Consider the following 23,536-nt stretch of genomic DNA (forward strand, 5'->3'; position numbering starts at 1 on the left):
GACACAGTGGTGTGCTAGACTATTAATGATATCAGGTATTACATTCCATTCCATAAACAGAACTCTACACCCTGTACTTTCAACTGAAATTAAAAAATCATTTAAAAGTTGAAATAAAACAGTCTGCACTTCTTAAATCTTCAGCTTTGAATTCAGAGGGTTTGTGGAGGACACTTAGTGTGATCTGAAACTGAGATGAGAAAGAAATATATGTAAGCAAGATCACTTTGCTGTGCAGCAGTGTTAGTGACACAGTATTTTAATTTGCTTTGTTCTACAATTCCCTTGGCATCTTGGATGCCAGTAATGCAGGTTGTTGGTATTCACTGTCAGGTTTTTTAACCTCCTGTCTCATAACTGGCAATTTCAATGCCAGGTTGGACGGGGTCTTAAGCAACCTGGTCTAGTGGGAGGTGTTCCTGCCCGTGCAGGGGGGTTGGCACTGGATGATCTTTTAGGTTCCTTCCAACCCAAACCATTCTATGATTCTGTGATAACTGGCAATACCACACAGTTTCATTCACAGTGAAATTTTTACCAATTTTGAATCTGGTTAGGTAGGAAATGCTTTCTACAGAGATCTGTAAATCTGTCAGTGGTTTTGTTCATTGCCTTACATTTTCTAAATATGCTTTATTATTTTGCAGTATTCTAACATGCTTATCATATGTCTCTTCAGCTCTACTGACACTATTCCTTTAACCATTACAAATTCTCCACAGGTTATCACCATAAAAACTGAATTAAATCCTGTACAAATCAGCTGAGAATAACCTGAAGTTGGTGTGAACATTGGAGATGTGTCTACATGCAATGCCTCCTGCTTCCATCATCAGAAGTAAGTGCTACTTTAGGAAAATACTTACAAATTTGAATCTGGATACTGCTGCCTCTTTCATAATTCAGTTTCCAATACCAAACCCAGTGTTGGTGTTTCCAAGCACAGTTTGATAACACTGTGCCCAATAGAATGAATATTTTAGATTTTAAAATAGTTTTTTTGCCTATAACTTTTGATGCTACCTTTTTGAACCAGCTCCTTCATGGGGTATTAGTTTATTAGTTCAGGAAAACTCTTGTTTACTAGGGAATATTTTTTTGGAAAAACAGCTATTTTACCATTTCCTTGAGCAATAATAAGTTGAGGGCTTGGGTGACTGGTGACTTCTACTTCACTGCAGTCTGATCTCTGTGCATGATGTTGTGGACAGGCTCCTGCAATGTTTGTATTCTTGCTAATGGAGCCCTACATTTACACAGTGAGGAATTCCAACATTTTAGAATACAGCTATGAAATATGCTTAGCAATTATATTGTGATTTGATTAGAAAGCTATTATTACTGTTATTACTCCCCCTCTGTGGAGCATTCTACTCACGTGGATACCCTTCTTAAGTACTTCATTACAAAATCTTGCCACTTGTTAAAGCTTTAAAACTCTATAGTAGTTTTAGCTGCATAATCAGGGCTCATTTGTGCCACAGTGACAGGGCTATACATAGAAAGGGCACTTTGCCTTTCCTCAGCAGGAGCTACTGCTTCCCACAGAGGATGGAGAGAGCCAAGAAGGTAGTAGATTTGAGGAAAAACAGTTGTAAATCTTACTCCTTCCACTTGACTATCTATCATCTCCAGTTGCCACAGACATTTTAAAATTAATTTAAGAATATTCCCATAAAGGACTGATAGTTTATAAAGAGTGATATTGGTCCTATTTGGGTAGCAAAGAACTCTACTATGCACAGAATGATCTTTTGCAGCAGAACTTTTGAGGGTTTTGAGCTTTTAGTTGCTCTGTATTCAATTAGCACTTTTAAAATCCAACCCAGTGCTCCAAATTAAGGTCATGGCATTGAAAAACTAGTTACTATAATAGTGGAAAAAAAAAAAAAAAAAAAAAAAAAGCAGAACAGCAAGCTATTTCCTCTACTTTAGTTTCTTGTAGAAGCCAAAGAATGACTACAAAGGTTCATTGACATAATGGCAGAACATGAAAGTAGTTTATTGGGGATGGGAACTGCTTCTTATAAAACATCAGGAATGGCTTAGTAGAACTTCCAAAAAGCTTTTTGAGGTGTTTGAAGTTTGCATGTTCCCTTTCAGGTATGTTAAAGAGTCCTACACACCTATTCAGCACTAGTTAGCAAAACATTCTAGACACAGCATCATTTAGCCTGGTTTTGAAAGTCTGTGGGAATACACTTATCTTTATTTCATTTTGACTTTCAGATGGAAGTTGTGAGGGTCTGGGGGAATGAAAATTATATGTGCATTTATTTTAACTATATTTTATGAAATTACACTTTGTTACTGTCTGACGAGTAGGATTTCACTTTGGGGAGGAAAATAAAAACAGAGGCTCAGGTTGAAGGTTAATATCTCAGATAGTGGTTTGCTGGAATTGTTTTTCCCTTTTTTAATGTATAAATTGGAATTCTACAACTCAACGTTTTTTAGTTGGCTTTTATGTACATTTTAGGAGTAAAGTAATAACACGTGTTGACTTAGCCAGAATAATACTGTACTAGTTGTGACCAGCCAAAATAACTGAGTTATTGAAGCTCTCTCATTTATTTATTTTAAAATATTAGCTTTTCTGCTTATCAGGAAGTGACTTCAATAAGGAAGCACAGTAATTCAATTATCAGTGATCCTTTTTTAAACACTTGCAACAAAATGCACATGAATTTCATGTAAGAAAACATATATATGCAGCTTCTTGTTTTCAATGCCACAGTATGTTACATGCAGCATGATTCACCCGAGGAGGTTTATCTGTCACAGAGGAAGAAGAATAAAGAATTCTATCTTCTAACACATATCATTCAAGTGTAGGTAGTGATACTGTTTCCAGGCAAAGTAGCTGGCAGTCATCTTTTGGTCTTGTACCCTCTCATCCTGATTGAGTGATCAGAAAATCTCTAGCCTGGGGACCACAGTGTCCTCAAGGCTTCTGTTGCTTTTTGTCAAATACTAAATTTGGATTGCTGAAATGGCAGTGTGCCATTAAGATTGCTTAATGGCAAGATTGCTCTTAAGATTGCTGTGAATGCATTTTAAGAATTAAGATAATGATAAAAACTGGAGAACATTCAGAGCCACAGTCATTCAAAATTCACACTCTTGCTATCAGTGAGAAGGAAAACAGTAATATAAGGGCAAATTCAGAAAAACACATGTCAAGCAGCAGAAGTCTCTTAAGAGGACATCTAGCTTGGAGAAAGATTGTGATGTCTGTGGGTATTTTTTTGTATTTATTTTTTTGTCAGGTTTTACTTTCTATATGTCATATATAAATTCACAAAAAATAATTATCCAGATTATGGGTTGAAAAAACAAAACCAAAAAACAGTGTCAAATCAATCTGTATTTTCATTTTTGTTAAACAGTCATCTTCACTCCACTTTTAGTATTACTATGCATGGCTTCAACACACAACTACCTAACCTCCAGGACTAGTAGGACAGAGAAGCTCATCTCATAGTGATGGAGTTGAAAGAACTCAGGTTTTTTTAATATTAATTCAAAGCATAAGGACCATGTGGGGCTTTTTCATGACTAAGAATACACAGCTTCTCCAATGGGCTTCTCTTGTGTGTTCAGCAACATTTGTTAGGTACTCTTATGTCCATTCTGCAGGTCACATGAGGAAAGCTGTAAGCAGAACCAAGCTCTCCTGTGTCCATGGCTGGATATTTATTATTTCAGGGATATATAGAGAGAAACACAAGTATATACTTTGTTGTAGGAGAAAACAAAAACATGCCGTGGGGCTTGTATGAAAAGACCCCAAATAATTAAAGATATACCTAGGAAAGGGAAGATTATCACTTCTTTTAAAGATTATAATATGAAAGATAGCTCTTTCCAAGATAATTTTCCAATGGCACTTTTCTGTATTAATTTAAAGAAACAGAGTACAGACTTGCAGGACTTTGGATTCTCCATTGCAGCAGGCTGCAGTTTTACTTCTCAGCACTTCAGATACGCTGCTGACCACAAGGGAAATGTAACAGTAGAAGGATTTTGCTAAAACCATAAACGAGGAAAGAGAAAATCATCCTTTAGTCTCAGAACAACATTGGAAAGAAACAGGAATGTAAGCCTATGCCTAAATGATACTTTACTTTATGATGCTGGTTATAATAATCTTGGGAATGAGAGGACTGCACAAGGATTTATAAGTAGGTTACAGTAAGTGTCCTGTCTGCCTCAGCTGCCAGGCTTGTCTCTTCCTTTGGAAGGTGCCTTTCTGGAGACACTTCTGCCTCAGCTGACTGCATGAATCAGCAATCTGAAACTGCTGCTCTGCAGTGCAATGAGAACTGAACCAGGGTCTCAGTGACTATTCTGAATAGTTTTGTTACTGGGACAACAAGTGTAAACCTCAGCTGTTTGGAGACCTTTCCAAGAAGAATACTGGCACAGTCCTGCTAAAACTGAAACTGGAGTTTTGCAGCTCATGCATTGCTGACACCAACACATCTTAGGGCTGTTGTGGTCAGATAAAGAAAAAATATTTGTAATCTAATTGGGCTGGGCTGGGTAAAATTCTGGAGTCACTGAAGAGCCACATTGTTTGAAACTGTCTGAAAGGAAAAAAAATTATCCTGGCAAATTCCGTTCCAAGAGTAGACAGATGAGTGTTTTAAATACAAAAGCATGATTTGAAAATTAAACATAAACCTGAAATTGCTGAAAGATTTAAGTGCACTGGCTAAAAGCACAAAGCCCAGAACATGTTTGCTTTGACTGACATCAGAATTTGTCTTATTTTTGCTAAAATACAAAAGCTGTATGCAAGTTTGTTTTTTTTTTATAAAATCTCAAACTATTATCACAGTGAGAAACTCCCAAAATGTTATTAAAGACATTAAGATAGTTTGCTATTATCTCATGAAGGGTGTTACATGCATATCACTGTGTGTTAACTCTATTAGATTCAGAGTACTGTATAACTTGTGGGAGTGTTTGTTTAAAGCCAGTGAGGAGATTTGAATCTTCCTTAGTACCAGAAACAGATCCAATTAAATAAACTGCTTAATTGCCAGTACTGCATAATGCATAATAAAATACCTGAGAAAACTATGAAGCTTTCATTGCTTTTCTGTAGGACTGGGGCAGGATACCCACTAGAAGGGATTAACCCACACAGTAGATATTCCTTGTTATATCAAGTGAGTACCTGGAACAGGAGGAAAAATCTGATAATGGGGTTTCACTGCTAGGAAGCCAATGCTTGGGGAAGAGGACAGTCAGCTTTAGAGAGCTGGGGGCAGTAACACAAACTACTCAGGCACAATTCTTCACAGTTCATTCCACACTGCTGTTACAGACCCATCCATAAGCTCAAGTAGTGTGTTTAAAGGGAGTTGAGGAAAACAAATCTACTCAGAGCCTTTGAAAGGCAGCTCTAGAACCTGGAGAAAACACCCAGTAGGAAAGTAGAAGTTGGCATTTAGAGCAGATCTGAACATTAGATGGGGCTGTTTTATTTATAAGATTGATCTATGTTGCAATCAGGGATTTAAAATCAGGGATCTGCACCAGTAATCAAAACATCTGTGATTAGAATAGCTTTAATCTACCAAGTCTGAAATCATAGTACACACTGACTAAAGGAAAATGTCAGGGAAAACTAAACCCAAGGTATGCTGGCTTCAATGACAAAAGACCAGAGAGAAGGGAATATGGGAAAAGGTAGCATTTTAGAATTTAACGTTAGTGTTCTGGGGCTTTTTTTGGTGAGCATACATATTTGATTTTGTGTTCCATATTTTATCATAATCTCTTAAAAATTATGACCTTCTATTCCAGTAAAATCATTCTTTAGCGGATAACTTCAACTTGTTCTAAAAGGGAACAATTCTTTACCTCACAGTTTCCCCAATTTTCAGAAACTGTCATGCAGTAAGTAAGTTCTAAAAGAATAAGAGTAAATGGTTTAATTTCTCAGAGGGAAATTTAGTTACTGTATTTTATTTGGCACAATTTAAATGGAGTTTAATCTTTAATATTTGTTTTATTGTTACTCAGTTACCTGATCACCTATGTGCTAACAAACCATCTCTGATGGAGGCCCCAGCAGCAAAATGAACAACCAGCAGCAGTTCTGCATCCTGTTCCATGTGAAGGGCACTGATTCCCACCAAGGTGTGTGACCCTGGCATATTTATACCACCTTCTTCTATGGCAGATTTCTCTGGTTTGGATGTAGCCTGGCAAAGCATCATACACCAGCAGTTTGCACAGGTAAGGCAGTCTTGAAAATTTCAAGATTTGATTACTCAAAGCCTCTTGCTGATTGAAAGGTTGCTGACTGGTGCATTCAGCTCCTGTTTCAGAGAACTGCATTGAATGAATATGACCTAAATTGAGAAAAGAATGGGTTTGTTTCTTTGTCTCCAAGTAGACTGCCTCTTGGGTGAAGATTCTGATGTCAGATTCACTGATGTACAGTGAGTTCAGAAAAGTTGCACAGTAATAAAGCCAAAGTTACAAGGGAATTGGCTTCAGTCTGTAGCCTTCTTTAATGCTCTTGCAAACGCTGGTAGCAATTTCTGGGCTTTTGTGCATTTTTAAAATACACACACAGACACATACAGATTTTTGGTGAGACAGGTATTAAAGCCTTTAATGCGAACTTTCTGCAACATTATTTTATTGTGTCTTACATCAAGCCCAGATATCTTCACTTTTATTGTCTAGAAAAATGATAAGCTAGTGCAGTATATTTTTACTGCTGACTGGTTGGCCATACCAGTAATGGAGTCATGTGGCAACTGGACAAGAACAATAACTTTTAGCACAAAATTGCTAAACAAACATTCTTCATGGGCCTAATATAGAGGATGCTGATTTATAGATGAAAATATGACCTGGAGTCTTGGAGAGTCTTATGTTTTGCTTTCCCAGTAGCTACTGACGGAATGATTTTGCTTGGAAATTTGCCAGAGTAGATATTCCAGAAAAATTATTTATGGTTAAAATGTTTTCTTCCAACATGACTAAAACAAATTGAGAAGAAAAATCCACAACCCTCTTATTATTCTGGAGGAACAGTGTCCACAAGGGGAGTTCTGTTATGACCAGTCTGTAATAGCTGTTGCTGTAAACTGCCAGTGCCTGAAGCATTTGCTGATGGCTTTTGAAAAGAGAAGTCTTCTTAAAAAATACAATAGATATTGAAAATAACATCTTGGTTCTTAGGCCAGAGCCAAGATAGACTTAAAGGATCAATCTGAAGATGAATTGACCTTGAATCTTAAGGTAAAGCAGAATAGTTTTAATAACATGGAATCAGAGGGGTTATTATATTGTTATTCCCTATCATAGGGCCATGATTTACAGCTGATGAAGAGAGCTTGCAAAAATAAAATCACAGGTTCAAAGCAAGTGGGTAGAAACAAGATAGGCTTTTTTCTGATTTGTGCTTTCTGTCATCACTGAAGTGGGAACATGCTGCTCACACTGTTTATTTGTTGCTGATAGGATCTCTAGCTCTCAGTTTTTAAACAGAGATTTATACTGAAAGGCAATATTGTACATCAGAAAAAGTCTGTTTGGCATTTTTCTGCATTCTGCAGAAGACTATCCTGGATCATATTTAATGTATCTTTAGTATATTCCCTAGCTTTGTTGTTTCAAAAATAGAATATGAAGATGATGAAACAATAATATTTGCCAGGCTCATCCTTTAGATGTAAATATCTCTCTTACTCAGTGAAGTGCAATCTTAGACCTGTAATTCTCAAATGGCAGTGTGCTGTCTGGACTGTTCAGAGGCACATTGGATCCAGAAAAGGAGATTCACTACAGTATTCTGAAGATGACTACAACGAGACAGCAAAGATAAACCCCTTCTAATCTTAGCAACAGTGAAACACATTTTTTTCAGATACTGCTCTGTTCTTTCCAGTTGCACACTGAAGCCAGATGTACATACAGTGATTTTATACATCACATCTTTCAGTTCATTGTGGGCCTGGAAACATAACACAATATACCTGGAAAAGTTTTCTGAAAACACAGGTGATTTGATTTTTCATTGTTTATTTTAATGAATTTTGGAGCATGTTCTCTCCCTTTGTGGTAACTCACTTTCTTCAGTGAAATGTTACTTCATTGTTTCTTCAGCAAATGTTACTGATTTGCAACTTGAAGAAAAATATGATTAAGTGTATCTAGCTAATCACACAGCCTGTCCATCAATATGCACAGCCAATTATCATGCCCTTGATTAGAGAACACATTCCTGTTGTCACTTTTAATATCTGATGTTTTTACTGCATGCTGCTGATGAAAAGCTCTTGGGCTATTTCAAATACATTCTCTGAAAGTAATGCACAGGGCTTCAGATAAAAATAGGTTCAGAACCTACAGGAAAGTTAAGATTAATACACAGACTACAGGGTGAATTGATCAAATGCATCTGAGCACATTGTTTGAAATCTGTGGTCTCACAGTGGTTGTTAAGTTGGTGAATGGAACATGCCAAAATGAAGTGCTGTAGTTAGATCAAATAGATACTGCTGTTGTGAATGTTGTGTCAATATTAATTCAAGGGTTAGGTCAAAGCATGAAGGGGAAACTTTATGATTTTTTAGATAATCTACATCCACATGTATTTAACCTGAAGCTGTGCTAGTCCTTTAGAACATGGATACAGATCAGAGTGAAACTCTGCTAGACTTCTCATTCTCATTATACTCATATACTGCTCTTTTCAGCTGTGAGGAAAGGAGGCATAAAAAAAGAAAGTATTTTTAACTTATAAAATGATTGTGCAGTTATGTTGGTCTGGACATCTTATTTAAACTGCTTTACCTAAGTCTATAGGAACTTTCTTATCTAGTCTAGAAACAGGAGATAGTAATTAAACTCTTCAATATATGTCTTCAGCTGTAAGTATTGTGCTAACAGAAACAGGAATGGTTTCTTTATCTTGGCACCTATTGTAGGGGACAGGGATGGGTGGCCAAGAAGTTCATCTTGTAGAATTACTATAGTTAAAGCCAGATGATATTATGTTGTGAATAAAAGAAAGGGCCGGGAGAGATACAGAAAAGAAATTAAAGCATTTATAATGCAGCTGCCCTGTCCTCTCTCTCTTGACCACCTGGTCTGTGCCCACTCATGCTGATGGAAGAAGCCTCAGGCTCCTTTCAGCTTTTCCTCTCATCTGCAGTTGTATGCCTGGAAAGTAGATAATGTTTGTAAATAGGAGGCTATGCCATATTTCTGTATTCGAAAGTATAGCTCTTTGCAGTGACAGAAGAGATTCCTTTTGGAGTTCTTAAATCACTGCTTGCAGATCATATCTCTACAGTTATCTTCTCCATAGGCTTTGCATGCTGGTATTGTCTTTATGTATATGCAGTTTTGCCATTGGTGCCCAGAGTGTTCATACTGTTGAGATAAATTTATTATTTTATGCTTCTGCTGGATTAGAAACATTGGAAACATTCTTAGATGTCTGGCTTTCAACTTGCAGCTGCCTCTGCGTGGGGAAATTGATGGGGATTCCTTCTTCATTAATTTGTTTCAACAATATTAAAAAGACATAAATAGGGAGTGACTTGAGGAGGAGGCCAGAGATTCCACAGCCCAGCAGGGAGAGTGCAGCCAGCTCAGTGAATTCTTACTTGTGGGAGGGAGCAATGCCAGCTATTTCCCAGTGCCAGAACTTTACTGAGGAACTGGGTGTGAGTTTGAGACTCTCCAAGACTTTTCTTCCTTCATTCCTGTGCCAAAGGTGCCTCTACTAAAACAGGATGGGTGAGGGCTGGTGACTGTCCCAGTGTGCTCCTCCTGCAGTCCATGAGCAGCTGGCAGGGTTGGGAATGGGATGCTAAGCTGGAGCTGTATTACCTCCAGTCCTCAGGAACTTTGGAGATGGCTGGTGGCAGGTGGAAGCACCTTGCCACTGGGTGATGGGATTTGCTGAGCACTTAGAAATAAGGAGAGGATTTTATTAGGAATTAAAAAAAAAACAAACACAACAATGTCAGTGCCAGTAGAGGTTGCTGCCAAGGTGCTGAAGGAGAGCAAGGTGTAAAACTTAAAAATTTTGCTTGAACTTACATTAAAAGTATTTTTTCACTTTGTGTGTTCTTGTTGCTAAAAAGCCACTTTACATGGCTTTTTAAAAAAATATTTTCCTTTTAAATAATTAAATAACATAACTCTATGTAGTTCAGTTACTGTCTGCAAAAAACCCACATTTCCAGACACCCAGTCTTAACGTTTTTTTTTTTTTTTTTTTTTTTTGCTTTCAGTATTTTCCTTATTGCTGTGAAAGCTTCCTGATTCAACTTTCTTCATTAAGGATTTCTTATATTTCAATTACAGATCATTCTAATCAGCTTTTTAATTACACCTAGACCAAGGTATTTACAGCATTTGTGACTATTAAAAACAAGTCTCTGTGGAGAAAAATAATAATTTTTTAAAAGAGGTGATTAGCTTTAAATGAAGATGAAAAATAGTTTCTGTCATGTTCCCTTTTCAAAAAGAAAAGGAAAGATTTCTTATACCTCAAAGCAAATACAGACCAGTACTGGAAAGAACTGTTAGAGTCTGAACCTTGAAATTATTTGAAATTGAATTAGGTATTTGCTGTGAAGATTAAGAATAAATTGATATTCTAACTTTCTCAATTCTTGTAGCTGGATCAAGAGGAACCTGGTTCTGTCAAATGGAAATGCCTTTTTGTAATATAGTTGTACATATGAAAAACATGGAGGTGTCACTGTTCCATATTACAAATCAGAGAACAGTCATACAATTTTAATCAGCTTTTTCAAGTCATCTAATCTGAGCCTTTGTGCTGAGAATTTTGTTCTTGCAGATTCTGAAGTATCCATGGTGACTGTATCTGCCCACAGAGTACTGAAAGAGACCCTTGAACAAGAAAACTCCTGTCATCATCTGCCTGAAATGGGATGGAAGGAGCCAGTGCTTGAAGACAGCTCCTGGCATCCCTTGTGAGTAACAGAAACAAACTGGGCTATGGACACTGTGCTGTGGGATCTACAGGCACAGATCCTTCCGGGAAACCCAGCCAAATGTGCTTTTGAGCTCTGTCAAATGCACGTATTTGGCTCATATTCAAGGTTAGCTAAGTAAAAAGTGTGACTAAGTAGTTGTGTTAGCTCTCCATTGACATTTAGAGTCTTACATTCAGTGGAACTTAGGGGACAAAGACATTATCATTTCTCTAAGTTTGTAAGTATGTGGTATGAAAGGGAAAAATCCTCTGATTGTAAAGCTTCCTGTAGCAAATTTATATAAATAGGCATAAAATAGTTTATTCTGCTTTTTTCGTCTAATTTATATCCAATACACCCACCCATGTTTTTTATTATCATGTTTATTGTTGTATTTAAAATAACAAAACTCGAGGTCTTTCTGTTAATTGTAATACTCTTGTAATAATTGTAATACTCTTACTGTCACATTACAAGTTTGCTGTTCCCTACTCACTCATTGCTTTGTTTCCTTATATATTTATATGGAAATCTACTGCCATGGAGCAACAGTCCATGACTGCTCCCTTTCAGCAGGAACACCCCTGCTGATCTCAGACTTTAAGGCACAGCATCAATGACACCACCAGTTTGGTGGTGATCCCTACCTGGTGCACAGAGGATCTTCAGAAGCAGTTTCTCTGCTACAGACACTCATGTGTCAGGTTTCATTTCCCTACCCTCTCATCAGGGTAAGGAGCAAAGCAAATACATATTTGTATCCCACTTCCATAATTTTTGCAATCCTTACGTGTACATTTGCTGTAGAACTTTAAGATTCATTCCTAAACTCTGGCCTAAACCCTAGCCATAGCTTGCTGGCAGCTTCAAACCATTTTTGGTTTGTCATCAATTATGGAACATGAGTTTCCAGAAAAATATTCCAGAAAAGGTTGTCTTAAATCAGGAATTAACAATGATGTGTATACACTTTATTAGAAAACATGCTTTAGAGGTTATGATTTTTCTGGATTTGTATTTTGTCAGATTGACATAAAGCAATGTATGAAGCTTGATGTGAGTTAGCATTAATCAGAAGGTATTTTCCCTTTGTAACTGTTTTTGTTTAGAAGGGAAGAAAACTGAAATAGCTGTTAGGAATTATAGCTGCAAATAACTTTACGACTTAGTGTGCACATTTTTTATTTTTGAGTAGTGACAAAATTGAATCCAAAAAGCAACCATATATGTTATTTGTCTCAAATGAAGCATGAACTCCATGTGGATGAATCTAAATTCTTCATTTGGCAGCATATTTTGAAAGTTATTCAAAATATACAGCTGTGGGATGACAGATAATAATTGGATAATTATAAACAGGGGCTGTCAGCTCTGAACTTCCAGTCAGGCTCTTGTTACAGTTTAGTCTGGCTTCTGAAAAGAATGATCAAGGTATTTAAGGATGAAGTGAGAGGGAAATAACTCTTCTGCTTCATTCATTGATTACTGTTGTAGAAGTATCACGTGTTAAAATAGACCTCACCCTCTGCTGTCTCTGGAGCTCTGTGTGTAATGAATTATATGCTCCTTTATATTATGTTCTTTGTTTCCAAAACACCACCCCATATATCTCTTAAACCCTGTAGTCTTTACTTTTTTGGGTGGGTTTTTTGTTTGTTTTTGTGGTTTTTTTTGAAGATTTGTCACCTATTTAAGCTCTGGCAATTGCAGAAAGCAGCTGAAAGGGCAGCACTGTAGAGAGAGAAGTGTGAATGTACAAAGTGGGAAAGGATCCTGTGTGAACTACTTTTAGGTGATCCTGCTCTGAGTTGAACTCAATGATCTTTCAAGGTCCCTTCAAACCCCTAACATTCTGTGATTCTGTGTCATTTATTATGCTGTCTATTTAGTCTCATACTTTCAGTGTCCCATACTTTCAGAAATATAAATATAGGGATTTAAAAAAATTTATATTTTATAGAGTATTATAATAATTTATGATTTATATAATATTAAGTAATAATTCACATATTTTTTGTATTATTAAATTCTTTTTTTTCTCTACAGAACTGCCAAATGGCTGAGGTTTTTCCATCATTCCATGTCCTGAGCACAACTTTAATCCATCAGTGGGACAAGGCTACATCTCAGCATCACCCCTGGTAAAACTGCTTATTCCATTTTTCCGTGTTTTCACATAGGAAGTAAGGTATGAATTCTCACTACTATTATATAAAGAATAATTAATAAAAGATTTCAAAACAGAAATAAAAAGTGCAGTGTACTTACCAGCACTTATTTGCTGTTTTGGTAGCAATATATACTAAAATTATTTATGCAACTTAAAAGTATATAAAAAAGAACAGAAATAGTCATAGCTTATTCCAGTTATAACTAATGTATCACAGTTAAACAGAACTGAAATTATTATTAATTAATAACTATTGTTAAATATTAATTATTGATTATTAATTAAGCTAAGATTTCTAGCTGTATTTCTGTCTGTTCTGCACTACATCGCCTCCCATTTGGAAATAATTTAAAGGTATAGGGCAGTGGCAACTCTTAGTGTAGCAAGGCCTTTAATAGCAATATCAAATAGCAAGTGTATTCTTTTGCCCTCAGTTGAAGTTTTTTGTGCTGTCTATCTTAGCTTTAAATCTTGTATGACAATGAAACTGTAAACAGGGGCATTGTGTGTGCTTGGTTTTAAACCACATTTCTGAAATGAAGAAATCTGGGCTAAGTGCACTGCTGGCTATAAGCTTACAGCAAAGAGCTGTTTGTTTACCTAATTAAGCCTTTCAACAATCCTAAATGGTGATTTCCTGTATGCTCTCCCTACAGTCAGATAGGCTTCAGTACTCACAGAACAGTCAGTTGTACAGATTTCAAGCAGACAGACCTTTCACTCACTGCTTTTGTGCAGACACTGAGGCATCTCTGAAGTGGGGAAGGGATGGGAGAATCTCACTCAGTTTGTTGCTTTGCTCCTTGTAGGGCTCACAGCACCAAACAGCCTGTGCCACACCAGTCCCTTTGGCTGAACACCCTGTTGGGAGGAACTCCACCTACACTGCTGGAATGAGGACATCAGATACATTTGCTTTAGTCTCTGCTTTGGTGCCAGCTCAGGGTGGAACAGAAGATTTGGCTTCTTAGCTTAAGTAAAACAACTTTTATTAAAAGACAGATTTAGGGGACAAAGAAAAAGGAAGATGAAGCTTTTGAGTAAATAATTTCAAGTGTAGCCATCTTACATTAAGTCATCTATGCAAGCTTCCTCCAGAAATGCAACACTACTTTATGCAGTCAAAATGTAAGTATTAAATAGATAAACAATAACTGAATTGTTTGTAACTCTGTGAAATGACTTCTCCTTGGGTTAATATTTAGTCAACCCACTATTAAAACAGCTGTGAAAACCTAGTCCAAATTAGCTTTTATATTTCCATACTACAGCACAAGATACACAAAGAGCAATGTAGCAATATTTTATTGACCACAAACATAATACTTTCAGCAACTAAAATGCATGGTGATTCATAGGAGCAAAGTGAAAATAAAGCACAACCGAAAAATAACTTCACATTTTTTCCATTTTATCCTTAAAGTAAGCAATAAATACAATGCCATAGCTTCTATTAATCTTATTTACATAGTACAATACTTGAATGTTGCCTGGTTTCCAGCCCAAATGTTTCATGGCATGAAAAAGAGTGCGAGTTGCAGCATTTCTACAGACAAATATTCTAGTAGATAATCACAATGAAAAACAAACAACAACAACAAAACAACAACTGAGGGGACCCTGCAATGGAGCATTTTATTAATTGAAGACAGTAGCATTAAAAACAGACATTCCCTCTCCCAGACTGCTAACTAACATGTTGGTATTACAAATACCAAATATAAGACAAGTATTCCTGTAGCCCGTGTAGATTGATATAATAACTCTTCACAAAATAAAAAAAAACCAACAAACCAACAACACAAAAACCAAAAAAAACCAACCCAACCTAATAATAAGGGAGAACTGTTTGCATGTTCAAAGGAATCTCACAGCCTCACCAGTATGGAGGTTGCTTCCATCCCAGCAAATTCAGATAAAGCCTACAACATTCTGTAAAGTAGGAACGGAGAAATCAGAATAAGGATTTGATTTTAAGGTATAGTAACAGAAAAGCATTTTAAGAAGCAGAGCCTTCTCTTGATTGTGTAGGAACTGAAAAAAGTGAGGTAGGAAGAAAAAATAAGGAATTGATATTTTCCAATGCAAAAAAAAGATACATCTTAGTTAACCTCACCAGGAGGGGGGAAAAATAGCTCTCCTGTGCCATGGAAACCTCCACAGTCACAAATATTTTCTTGCCATTCAACTAGAAATGAAGACAGACATATGTCTAGAATCATGCATCAATGTCCACCTAGAAGCAATATGATATCTGTGGAAAAAACCCCACAATTTTCCCTCCTAAATTACTGTTACAAGTTTCCCTAACACAGGACAGGGATCAACTAGCAACTAGTATTTTGCATTAATGATAAATTTTATAGGCTATTAAATCTGAATTGTAGCTGAGAAGGAAGCTTAATTCAAAATATAATACTGCATCACATGCTAAACCATCACATTTGTTTTAATTACAGCAACCCACCAGGTACCATTGAAAGAGTTGTCTGATAATGTGCCACAAAGGACTTCAATGCACTTTTAACTGGACAGATTTATGCCTTGGCTTTGATTCTCAGCTGATACCCTTTGATTCTGAAAATGGAACTCCAGACAGAGCTGTACCAGACAATGATCTGGTCCCCCAGATGTACAGCTGCTCTATACCAGAGCAGGGATTTTCTGCACCACCAATATTTTCCAAGTAAGGCTACACAGATCTGCAAACTGAGTAATGAGTAAGTAACCCCTAATCGTGTAGCAGATACCATTACTATACTCTTACAAGACAGGAGACTGTGGCATCTGATTGCCAGATCTCACACTATTCTAAAGTACAGAATCCAACTGATATTCCAATCCTTCCCATCAATCAACCAGGCAGCCTTGCAGAAAAACAGAAATCTCAATTTGTGCATCCTAGCTGAGATTCCATATTATGAAACTAAGTCAATAATAAAAGACTTCATAAATTCCAACTCCAGACGTAAGACTTGTAAAATAAAACCTACTGAAAGGTGCAAATGGCACAAACTTACAGCATTCTTGTAATGTCTTCCTTCTAAATTCCAAGCGGTTTGAGCCTTATGAAGTCACAAACCAACCCACTGTCACTGTGACAGCAAATTACCTAGGTGCTAAAGAAGCTTGCAGAAAGGATACTGACAAAAATGTTTAAATTTTAAAACAAGTTGTTCATATATAAAATTAAATATTTAAAACTTAAGTGGTCTCAGAAAGAACTGTCTGTCATTTTTTGGCTGGCTTATATGCATGAGATACACATTAGTTAGCATATAGTTTATGAACTCTAGCATCTACTTTTCTTCTACCTTGTTGTTTTTTTATCCCCCACTTGGAGTAGACTTATTTGCAAATTAAATCACTAAAATCTTTTTCTACTTTTGTGATTTCTAATAAGACTTTTCTAAATTCTCTTCATATCACTCCCTCATTCTTAAGTGTTTTTGCCATTTCACTTAAGAAAACATTCTTTAAAGCATAAGGATTTACAAAAAAATAGATTTCTATAAAGATACATTTACTCAAGGCCTTCCTGGCAACCTCCTAATTTTCACTGAGATCTTTATTCACCAGCAGAACCAAAGAAACAACTTACAAAATACTATTCTAGGCTAAATAACCGAGAGACTCAGAATCAAGATCTCCAAAATAATATTAAAATAATAATCAATCCATAATGTTTTGAACCTTCATAAGTTAAATTTTATATTTCCAAATAAAACCAATTAATAACATTAGTTTGATAAATCTGAATCTCACACTGCCCTTAAAGGCAGGATATCATTTGCACTGTGTTCAGTGTTCCATGCTTTTCTCAGAAAAAAGAGACACAAAATTTATCGAAACTTTACCCCAGAAATGAAGGAATACATTTTCATGCTAGGGAAATACTTAAAAATAAAACAAACCAACAACAGGACTACAGTAAATTATGCACATGATGTTTTCCCAGTTGAATAAATTCCTTAAGCAGACAGTGAAGTTCCATCACCTTCAGGTATGTGTGTAGTGTCTGGAAGAGATTGTCATTACTGCTCATGAGGAATGCTACTTTTCTTTCTGGAAGAAAGGCCTCATTGATCTTGTCAGTGTTAAAGCCACTAAGACACTTCCATAAACTCGAGAGGGAGACACTCCTGTATATGGAAAAATAGTTCAAATAAAATTGCTCAAAGCTTGCTGTAAAATATTACCTTGAGTACAGAAGGCAGCAGAGTCTCAGCCGTGCATGGCTTGATTTAAAATAGCAGAAAAAACCCAACTGGCCTCACCAAACCTGAACCATCAATACCTTTGAGTCTGTTATCTCAGACCACCTCTTGGGTTTTTTGTGACAGGCAAATGCTGGACACAAAATTAACCTGGACAATCTATTGTTATTATTGCACCTATTCTAAGCACTTTCCTTGGTTGTGTTTTAGGTTGCATTAAGACAATACAGTATGGTATTTACACTCTAAGATTCAATAGACAAATGAAGTGGCTTCAACAGAACACAGGCTTACACAAGCTTCCAAGAGAATAAGAAATCCTTCATTGATTCCCTTTGTACAAAAAATTGCCAACTTTGTCTACACAGTAGAAACTGAAGAGGCAAAGTTTGTATCCTTATATAAATGCCCATACATATATAGATATATATGTACAGATGTCCATGCTATATAGATACACAGAAACACAAACATATGTATATATGCATATATATATATACATACATATGAAAAATGTGTTGATTTAGTTGGCATCGTTCAGGAGAAAGACACATCCCAAGTTAGGTAAAATCTTCTGGCCATGAAGTCATTAAATCAGACTTGGAGTTCAGGAGCTCCAAGGGTCAGCACAGCAGCAGCTGAGCCTTTGGCACTCAGCCATACAGCTTTTCAGTCTTTAAAACAACAGTCTCCATGTCATGGTAGCCCTTCCCATTTAAATGTTCACTGGTGCAGTCGTGGCTGTAGCTGTAGCCTTGCACATCACTGATGGAGGAGACGGTGTAGGAAGCCGTGCGTGTAGCATCGGAGTGGCTGAAGCTGTGCTCAAACTGGATTTTGTACTGATTCCAGTGTCTTCTTAAAACAGCCTGGACCTGTGCCAGGAAACAAAAAGAAATGCAGATGAAACACTTGGAAGGATACCACTGGGCTTCATTCTTTGATGAATGAGTGCCATAATCAACGTGTCTAAGCAAATTAGGCAGTGAGGCTCAGTAATCCTGGAAAAGGGGGTAACCTACGTGTCATCTGTCACATGAGATGTTCTGAAGGATTTACAGTTCTAACAGGCATTATTATTCAGCAAACTCTGTGTGTAATAATTACATTTTACAACTTCAGTGTACTAACTGCTCAGGAAAACCACAGAGTATAGGGGGAGCAGCAGCAACACAATTTTTTTGCTTTCTCCCCTGTGAACTGAAGTGGGAACAGGTCAGATTTACAGCTGAAAAAAGGACATTTCCATTCATCCTTATGTTCAAAAGGCCACATGCTCAGAAGATATAAATTCTTATACTCCCAGCAAACCAGAATTTTATGTTTGCCACATTTCTAGCACAACAAAACCTTTCTTAATTTCTGACCATAGCATAATTAAATGAATAAAAGGACAATTTCCCAAACTCTTAATTTCTACTGGGGTTAAAAATAAAGCTGACAAACTAGCCAAGGCCCCAGCTTGTTTACATGACTCCTCTGAACGGATGAGATGTTTACTGTAGCCTTCCTCTGCTACAATATGGTGAAACACCTGCACATATTGGAGTGATGAGGTGTCACATTCATGAAATTCACATGAAATTAGTTTTTCTGTGAAGATGCCAAGTTAGGAGCACTAAGAATGGTAATCACTGTTGTGGTTGCTTTTTCAAGAGAGTCTAGTTTTATGTTTAAAAAAATCGCCCACAGATCATGAATATTTAATTTCCTCTTCAGCCAAACTTTGTACAAAAAGTGGTTTTGTGTGGCAAGGCACTGACTTTAAGGATGTGGAGGGAAAGACAGTGACACAGGTATCCAGCAGCACAGCCCAGAGCACCATCCTCATTCACAGGCATGACCTTCCTTTCACTTTGTTACACACAAAGGAACTAAACAGTGAACAGTGAGCCCCCCAGTTAAACGTTGATATTGTTGTAAATATTTTTAGGATTTTCCATATGTCTTCAGGGTTTCTTTTGTGTTTGCTTTGTGTTTCCCTAACACAATGGCTTCTTTGGTCTAATTTTACTCTGGCTTTAATTATGAAAAATAAAAATAAATAAAAGAAAAGGGATGTAATTTTTAGACTTCCTCCAGCCTGGTACCAGAATCCTCTGTTTAAAGGAGAACTTCATATTTTTAAAAAATTGTTACAAAGAAAATGTAGTAGGGTGAGGGAAGAAGCATCAACTGAGTGATATAAGCAATTGATATTTAAAGGCACAAGAGATGCCCCTTTACTGTTCATAAAACTGCTCCAATCTACTCAAAACACCTAAACACAAACCTACAAACACTGAAAAGCATCAAGTGTCTTAATATTTCCAAGCATCTGATCTTACTGTGCTTCGTATCAAAATCCTGTATTTCTTCTGAGTCTAAAATGAGAGTTCTCATTTCATCTTGGGAAGGTTTTTTTTTATTGATTAATTAATTTGCATTGCACAGCAATTTATAGTCTCAAATTTTCACACTGGTTGAATCCATTTCCTGTAGCCCCTCATAAAGACAAAAGTAGAGGCATATTCAAAATTCCTTCTTTTCTCAGAGGGAAGCTTGGAATTTATTGCTAAACCACATCAATCAATCTGTGCATATTACTAAGCTATGTTTTATTTATTCTGCTTCCCATGGTCAATTACATCAATAAGATTAGTGCTTTATTATAGACCCCTGCTCAAAAGCCTGCATATACAGCAATTTTCACCTCAGACAAAATAGTTAATAGGCAGGAAAAAAACAACAGCCACTGCCACTAAGTGGGTTAACCAAGGCTCAAGTATTCTACTGACAGAGCTGGGAAATTAATTAGAATTGCCAAGCTCCAAAAAAGCCTTTCACTCAGGTCCTCTCCCACAGTTCCTCCTGGCTGCTTCAGTAACACCTGTTTGTTCTTTTCAGTTGTTACTAATGTTTGTAAACCAGGCCTAAAGGATGTCAGTATTCCTGCAAGATAAAGGCCTTTGGGGTATTTCTAGGACAAACCCAGTCTGCTGAGCTTGCTCTCTGGCCAGTGACAGATTGGTATCAGCTGAGGTTCCTGCACGAGCAAACACCATTTGTGGCTTGGTGCATCTCTACTTAAGCCATGAGTTTCTGCCCTTCTTGCCAAAGCCTCTCCATTACTGCTGAATCACCTCTGTCCTGCTCTGTTCTTGCAGAGTGTGACATCCTTTCATTCGTTATTTCTGTCTCTGAGTCTTCTCTAAACTGTCCAATTAATCACTTATACAAGAAGATGGAAAAAATCACTACAACAACTGTTTTTCACCAGTGGTTGTGCTCTGCTGAACGCTACACATGTCTGCCCGGGAAGTGAAAACAGAAATTCAGCACTTTTTTTACAAGACAGGATATTTAGCAATGCATTTAATGATGGAAATTCATGGAACCAACATAATTGTATTTTTCAGTCATTAATAGAGATGCCAGTTCCAGCTGGAAGGTCCTGGCTTTCTCACCTTATTAGTTATTAAGAGCTCTTTTTTGATCAAGTTCCATGAAAGGCTCCTTCCTATCAGCTCTTTATAATCCCAGCAGCTTGATGGTCAATGCAGAACAAAATAAACAGCTCAGTAGCCAGCAAAGGGGAAAAAATCCACAACAAAACCTTGTCTATTAATAGAGGGGCTCTATAATCCTGCAGACCTGAGAGCATCATCTATTCTGCAACATTTCTATAGACCAGTGAAAGGAAAGGGGAAACAACACGACACAAATTAGCTCCTTGACAAAAAAAACCCAAAACATTGAAGTTCCCATTGAGGGAGAAATAGACCTTGAAATTCCATGGAAGTGTCATTGCAATTCAGTCAGCTTTGGTCTGAGGAACAGAAGGAACAATCATGCTAATTAGCCAAATATTTACCTGTAAGTAAATATTACTGGCCAGTAACATAATATAAGCACATTGCTACATTTTTTTTAACATCTGAGAAAATAAACTAAGGATTTGGTCACATAAAAACATCTGGTTACTTCCATGCATCTGCTTACAGCCCTATAGTGCAACTGCACTACATGTAGAACAAATAAACACGTAGGAACAAGTGCAGGACTACAACTGTTCCTCTGTCAAAAGTGTTGGAAAAGCACCAGTTTTAGATTTTTGGTAGTGGTTTTGTTCATTTGTTAAAATCACTTTCATTTCTGAAATGAAAGAAAAACATGTAAAATAGGAAAAATGTTATAAATATATTAAAAACTGTTACTCTACCTCTCCATTGAAGAAGCAGAAAATTGTAGCCACCAGTAGACCCTGTGAAACAAATATAAAAAGACTCTGCTTTACTTCACATGCATATGGATTTCTTTCAGGTTTTAGATAATTAGAGGTTCCAGATAAAATTCAGATAGAGACATCAAAGAAAACTGGGTACAAATTGAAACTTAGTGAATTATTTCTAAGGATACCTCACTTAAAAATTATTGGGCCAGCTGTCTATCTACCACGATGTTTCTTCCCTCTAAGAAATGAAAACTTAGCTTAATGAGAAAGTTCAAGTAATTTAAAAAAATATTCCATTAAAGTCTTTAAAAATTAAAACAACATGATACTTTCCCCCTTATCTACTTCACATGCCAACTGCTATCTAGCTCAAGTGAAGAAAACCTGATGAAGGCTTCCTACCTGGTAGTGCATGAGGATGTGCATCACGTAGTCGTACACTTCCTCTGCGATCCGGCCCTCGGGTCGCCACGGGAACAGGACAAATTCAATGCCCAGCAGGGGCACAAGGATCAGGGTGGCTCTCACTGCTTTCATGTACAGGTTGGATTCTGCCTTGTGGGTGTCTTTCAGCTTGGTTATGAGAACACGAACAATATTTAGCAGGAAGAAAAGATTCACCTGGCAGAAAAGAAACCGACACTGAAGACAGTCTGATAAATAATCCCACGTGTCATTTTGTGATGCTAAATCTACAGGGGGTGGTCAGTAGGTCAAGAGGGGTTCTCCTCCCTCTCTGCTCTGCCTTGATGAGGCCACACCTGGAATATTTTGTCCAGTTCTGGGCCCTTCAGTTCCAGAAGGACAGGGAACTGCGTGAAAGAGTCCAGCACAGCACCACAAAGACGATGAAGGGAGTGGAACATCTCCCTTTTGAGGAAAGTTTGAGGGAGCTGGGGCTCTTCAGCTTGGAGAAGAGGAGAATGAGGGGTGACCTCATTGATGTTTATAAATATATAAAGGATGAGTGTTAGGGGGATGGAGCCAGGCTCTGCTCAGTGATGACAAATGACAGGACTTGGGGTAGTGGGTGCAAGATGGAGCGTAGGAGCTTCTGCATAAATATAAGAAAACTTTTCCACTGTGAGAGAGGCAGAACCCTGGCACAGGCTGCCCAGTGAGGTTGTGGAGTCTCCTTCTCTGGAGACATTCAAAACCCACCTGGATGTGTTCCTGTGTGACCCACACTGTGTGGTCCTGCCCTGGCAGGGGGGTTGGACTCAATGATATCTCAAGGTCCCTACTAACCCCTAACATTCTGTGATTCTGTAAGTCTAGACAACTTAAGAAAATTAATACTACATGGAGAGCATCATGTTTGTTCAATAAAAATTAGACAAAAGTCTTTGAGAACACCTTTAAGTAAACAGGGTTTGGCTCTAATATCCACATCCATTCATCTAAGTTACTAAGCAACACCCATCCAGACAACTGTTGGTCTGCCAGTGTTACAAATCCAGGCACCTTTATCTCTGTTGTCAAAGTAAGAGTATACAAAGAAAGGAAAATGCTGTTCAGAAGGAAGTGTACACTGTATATCACTGCAGACAAACAGCAGATTTAACGTTCTCAGAGTGGCCAATGGCAATTTTTGATTCATCCACCAGAGCTGCAAATGGGGCAAGCACTGAGATGATGCTCTACATAAATCTTATGCATTGCTGAACATGATTATTTCCAGAGCTATCAAGGCTTTTCTGGTTAACAGTGGTGTGCATCGTTCAGCTCATTCAGGTTTGAGAAAAAAAAAAAACAACCCACACTGAAATCACAGCTATGCAGACTGCATCTTTCAATACAGGAGCACTCATTGTAAGCACCCACAGAACTAAGACAGACACACAAATATTTCTCTGTGTATACACAGATACTTAACAGCCTCTGGATGTCAGTAACCAAAGCAACAGCACATTCAGGGATAACTGCACCCTATTTTCATCTATTGTGC

At 37.3% G+C, this 23,536-nt stretch overlaps 1 protein-coding gene and 1 long non-coding RNA gene across 4 annotated transcripts in view; one reads left to right on the forward strand and one right to left on the reverse strand.

Moving 5' to 3' along the window:
* The first annotated feature begins 724 nt into the window (after nt 1-724).
* LOC139797292 (uncharacterized) lies at nt 725-13,173 on the forward strand. The gene is made up of 4 exons (XR_011726396.1): nt 725-838; nt 6,037-6,252; nt 10,850-10,985; nt 13,035-13,173. It is a non-coding gene; the product is annotated as an uncharacterized lncRNA (long non-coding RNA).
* Nucleotides 13,174-14,445: 1,272 nt separating this feature from the next.
* Nucleotides 14,446-23,536, reverse strand: part of CALCRL (calcitonin receptor like receptor) — a 63,968-nt gene continuing 54,877 nt past the window's right edge. For all 3 annotated transcript variants that reach the window (XM_071747773.1, XM_071747775.1, XM_071747774.1), the window contains exons 11-13: nt 21,991-22,209; nt 21,577-21,618; nt 14,446-18,250 (exon numbers count right to left, since the gene is read on the reverse strand). In XM_071747773.1, coding sequence (XP_071603874.1) covers nt 18,029-18,250; nt 21,577-21,618; nt 21,991-22,209 — 483 coding nt within the window. In that variant the 3' untranslated portion in view covers nt 14,446-18,028. The remainder of the gene's footprint in view (nt 18,251-21,576; nt 21,619-21,990; nt 22,210-23,536) is intronic.

This window comes from Heliangelus exortis, chromosome 6 (genome assembly GCF_036169615.1).
Source record: "Heliangelus exortis chromosome 6, bHelExo1.hap1, whole genome shotgun sequence".
NCBI lineage: Eukaryota > Metazoa > Chordata > Aves > Apodiformes > Trochilidae > Heliangelus > Heliangelus exortis.